The 4391-nt window shown below is 44.7% G+C and overlaps 1 protein-coding gene across 1 annotated transcript; it reads right to left on the bottom strand.

Annotated features, from left to right (window-relative positions):
• Positions 1-214: 214 nt before the first annotated feature.
• LOC147636255 (uncharacterized) lies at positions 215-3927 on the bottom strand. The gene is made up of 9 exons (XM_086801686.1): positions 3248-3927; positions 2702-2796; positions 2511-2614; positions 2173-2273; positions 1955-2061; positions 1480-1770; positions 1067-1213; positions 858-992; positions 215-542 (listed from the first exon to the last, which is right to left on the bottom strand). The coding sequence occupies exons 1-9, from the start codon at positions 3611-3613 to the stop codon at positions 362-364; spliced, it is 1527 nt and encodes a 508-aa protein (XP_086657812.1). The 5' UTR covers positions 3614-3927; the 3' UTR covers positions 215-361.
• Positions 3928-4391: the final 464 nt, after the last annotated feature.

Below are 4391 nucleotides of genomic sequence, written 5' to 3'. Positions count from 1 at the left end.
TAGCGCATACTTGATAGAAGTTTTAGTTTAAACTGCTTCACAGCTATATAAAATGCCTTTATTACTTAAATTAGATAATCCATATCAATATCTCGCAATTACAGGCTTGCTTAATAATTAAAAAACTTTAGAATTTTTAAATTTATTTATATTCATTCTTTCATTTGTTTCAAAATTGGACGCGCCATTCTGCTGACCACACCATTGAGTCGTATGTTTAAATGACCTTGGACTAAACTCGATTCTCAATTGCCCATTAATTAATATTCCAATGACAAAAGAATGGTGGGTGCATAAGCATGCACAAGAAATTTACACAAAAATCAAGGAGGCATCTGGCAATCTATCGTTTTCTGTTGTGCTAAACATAATCACCCCCCTCACTTAAGATTACTTCCTGCACATTTGGGGCTGTTATCGTCCTCCTCATCTGCTTCCTACAGCGACGAAAAATGCTAGTGTACAAGAGATCAAACTGAATGCCAGCCCTTTCTCGGTTAATGATGAAGAAGATGTGGTCGCCTTCAATGAGTGTATAGTACCTTGTGGAATTGTGAGGCAAAAATAGGTAAGTACACAGTAATCATTAGCGCTGTATTGTCCAATTAGCAGGAAAAGGTCGGAATGAAAAAACTAAGCTAAATAAGAAGTTGAGGGAAAAGGTTAGACTGGATACAGAACGTGGCCAACGTCAGGAGGAGCCCCATTATCAGCCCATCATGGATATACAAGCAAGGCAATCTTGCTCATCCAACATCACACCCGTCAGTCTATCGGGGAATGTTCTGTATCCAGCCTTGGATGAACAGCAAACTTTACAATGAATAATGACAAAAAATGGTGGTTTCGCGACATACCATATGCCTGTTTGCAACGATTGGCCATCCTTAAAGTCAGGCCCCAACTGACAGTTGGGGTGAGCAGTTGGAAAACAGGGATACAGCATGGAGATGGTGTTAAGAGCACCATCGTTGTTGTGCCAGTCTTCATCTCTGAGAGACCAATCAAGCAGAATCAGTACCCACATGACAAAACAGCTACAAAAAGCCCACTGGTTAAAGCTTACCTGTAGCCCTGATAGGGCAGGGGAGAATGAGATGGGTGCCTCCACTGGCACATTTGGAACGCCCTTAAGCAAAGCAAAGGATGAATCCCCATGATGCTAGATGGAACTGTAAAGCCCAAGAACTTCCTAGTCATCCGGGTAGCATAGCTGCAAAGATGTCCAGAAAAACACATACAATACAAATCCTGATTAGTATCCCTCAATCATACTTTTGATTTTTCACTGTCAAAGTTCTCTACCTGTAACCATTCATCCTAAAGAGATCTGCTAAACAAAATGGCAATTGCATATCATGAGAACTCTGCTAAATAGAATGGTGCATGACTTTACCATATATCTCTGTTAAATAAAATGATAACAGCATGGATCTACCTTAAAATCTGGACTAAACACAGTTATGATATCCTGGGTACCTGAAATAGAAAGTGTTGGGAAAAGTTTGCAGATGCTGGTTGAGCCTTACAGCAGATTGAATGCTGAGATCTGGGCAGATCCAATCGTGAGATGCAAAGGGCCCTGTTTCAAAGAGTATAGCTTTGACCAGCCCGCTCAATCCAATCTTTCTCCAGCTCATGTCGTAGTGGTCGAATCCAAATCCATAGTATTTTTTCAGGAAAGGAATGTCAAGCCATTCATAGATCACTACCCCCACCCGCAGCAGCTGCAGCAGGGAGATCCTGGTCAACGAGCATCCATCTTCCGGTCTGCATTACAAATGAAGAATTGAATTGCAATTGCAGACCAGTTCTTCAGTCTAGGATTTGAACCACATTACATGTCTGATAACTAGATTGCATAGAATGGCAAATCTAAAATACACCCTATTTACTGAATTTAACATTTAATCTAACTAGGGGGCATTTACAAATGATGTGGCATGGCAGTTACTTGATTCCATCCAGGAAAATCCGGGTAGAGCCATTCAGAACCCCAGACAAACTTGTGAGACTGAGAATCCAATCTGCATTGGTGCTCTCCTCATAGCCTTCAAATTTCTGCAGTCATTTTACCTCATTTAAGTGCTAAAATCAAGTCACTGAGGTATTGAAAGCCTAGAAGCGGTTCTTCTGGCACGCATAGTTATTACATTCTGCATGCAAGCTCACCTTGTCAGCCAGCATTTGCTGTAGAACTCTCACTACTTGAGCTCCAGTTGAGTGGCCTACAAAATGTACAGGATGATCCTCATCCCACTCTGAGTAGTGCCCTGCAGTATGAAGGGAGATCCCCTGTTCAGATGCATAAAACTATGATAATCTCCAGGGAAATTAGTGTAATACGCTTCTTTCTACAAAGCAAGGTCCAAACAGCAAAGGGATAGGGGAAAACAAACTTCATCTGCATAGTCAATTTTAAAACTTACAGCGTCATAGTCAACTTTAAAACTTGCAGAACTTCGAACTCAGCAAAAAAGTGCAAGCAAAGAAAAAACCAACCATCTGACCTGGATTATAAGTTCGACCAAATCTAGAATGCCCGCACAGGAGACTGTGCTCCAAGTCATAGTCTACCCTGCCACCCTTCAGAAAATAGAAGAGCTCCCGCGCTCTGCCCAAGAGGAAGAAAAAAAAAGTGTAAACATAATTTGATTTGTGAAAAAACAGAATTGAAAGAGAGCTTCATCTCTTCGCTTACCTGTCATGTATGCTTGTCAATGGACCAAGATCCGGTATGAGAACCCGATCATCTTTCTTCTCGGCTCCTGCCCAGTAAGACAGACTTCCCATTTTCTGCTCATCAAAAAAGGCATGCTTCAAAATTTTGCATAATGTAAACTTTAGGTTTCTGTATTTTTTAGAAAAGTTTCATTAACATGTAGCATGTCCTCCCACTGCAGCCAGGCCCAAGGAAGGTGGCCGCCTTCACCACTAGGTTGCACACTGACAGCGTCAGGACAGGAGATAGATTCTAAGGCATTACATGCTCTAGGGTTCTACATCTAAGGCAGTCAATAGAATTTGCAACATCTGTATCAGGGCCACAGTTATTGTGGTTGTAGGACATAATGGAAAAGCAGCCTTAAGGTTTACGTACCCAAAAAATCTCATAAAGGCCCCCATTAGAGCTTCACAGAGGACAACTTCTAGGGGAAGACCAATATTAGGGTTTGAGAGAATTGGCAAATACGGGAAAATGAAACAAAATGAGATGAAATGAAAGTCTTTGCTCAGCGGTGCTAACCCCTTTCCCAAAACCGAAGATGCCGTGAACCAGCACGATCGGTACATCTTCATACCCTGCACCAAACGGGCCGTTGGTTTGCACTGATTCACCTCCATTTTCTACGTTGGCGTTAGGGTTAGGTTCAGGGTCAGGGTGAGGGTTAGGATCCGGTTTAGAGTTAGGGTTAGTTCTGCCTTCAATGGCTGCCTCCAAAACTGTTGCAGTGGCCGAGTTGCTGAAAGAACCAGACCAGAGGAGCTCGCTGATGTCTGCGATTACAGCCGAAGATAGGATGGAGGCACCGTAAGCGAGGTGCACAACACTGCTAATCGAAAGCTCTGTGCAGCAGAGAAGCAAGGAGATTAGATTTCCCAGTGTAGACATGCTAGCTCTGCGATGGGGGCAGGAAAGCTCTACGCGGCGCTCTAGCGCAGGAAAAAGAGAGCGGGCCTCACTAGGTGTTGACGCAGCAAGGAGGGTAGGTGAGGAGAGCCCGAGGTGCAAAGAGAGTAGTTAAGGCGAGGAGGCCCGCCATGGAAACTTTCAAACTAGAAGAAGAAGTTGGTGCGGGGGGGGGGGGGGGGGGATCTGGCAATCAATGGCGAAAAGAAGAAGGCGGGCCTGGATAAGATCGGCATGGCTGCTTTCTGGTCGAGCCCGCCATGGAAGCTTGAGAGACACACAGTGGAATCATGAATGGACTTTTTATGCGTGCTGGTGCTAAAGGCGGCTTCTTCAGGCATCGTAAGGCATAGCGATGGGACAGGTGCACGAGATTGAGCCAGAAATGGGCTTTCAATGTGCCGGTGATGATGGTAAGGTGACAAGGACCCAAAAGAAGGTCCGGGCCAAAACTGCACAGTTAGGTGTTGTTCGTCCGGCCTCGCCACGTCGCGACTCGCACGCCCCTAAGCGTGCCGCACGTTTATCCAACTCTACCGCACGGTCAGCGAACCGCAAGCCTCCACGTGTTACATCGGCACTCGTCCGTAAATTCTTCATGCACCTAGCTGCTTGTTATCAGCTGCCACGTGTTTGTAGCTCTCCCGTCTTCCACGGCGTTCTATCCGAACAGCCAGCTGTTTTGCCCAAAAATTAAGCATGTGATCATTTCATCAGTGCAATAACGGGAGTCGTAAAGCCACACACTGCACACCCGTGC

Source organism: Cibotium barometz, chromosome 8 (genome assembly GCF_041138505.1).
Source record: "Cibotium barometz isolate CiBa-2024 chromosome 8, ASM4113850v1, whole genome shotgun sequence".
NCBI lineage: Eukaryota > Viridiplantae > Streptophyta > Polypodiopsida > Cyatheales > Cibotiaceae > Cibotium > Cibotium barometz.
This window is presented reverse-complemented; position numbering and strand designations above follow the sequence as displayed.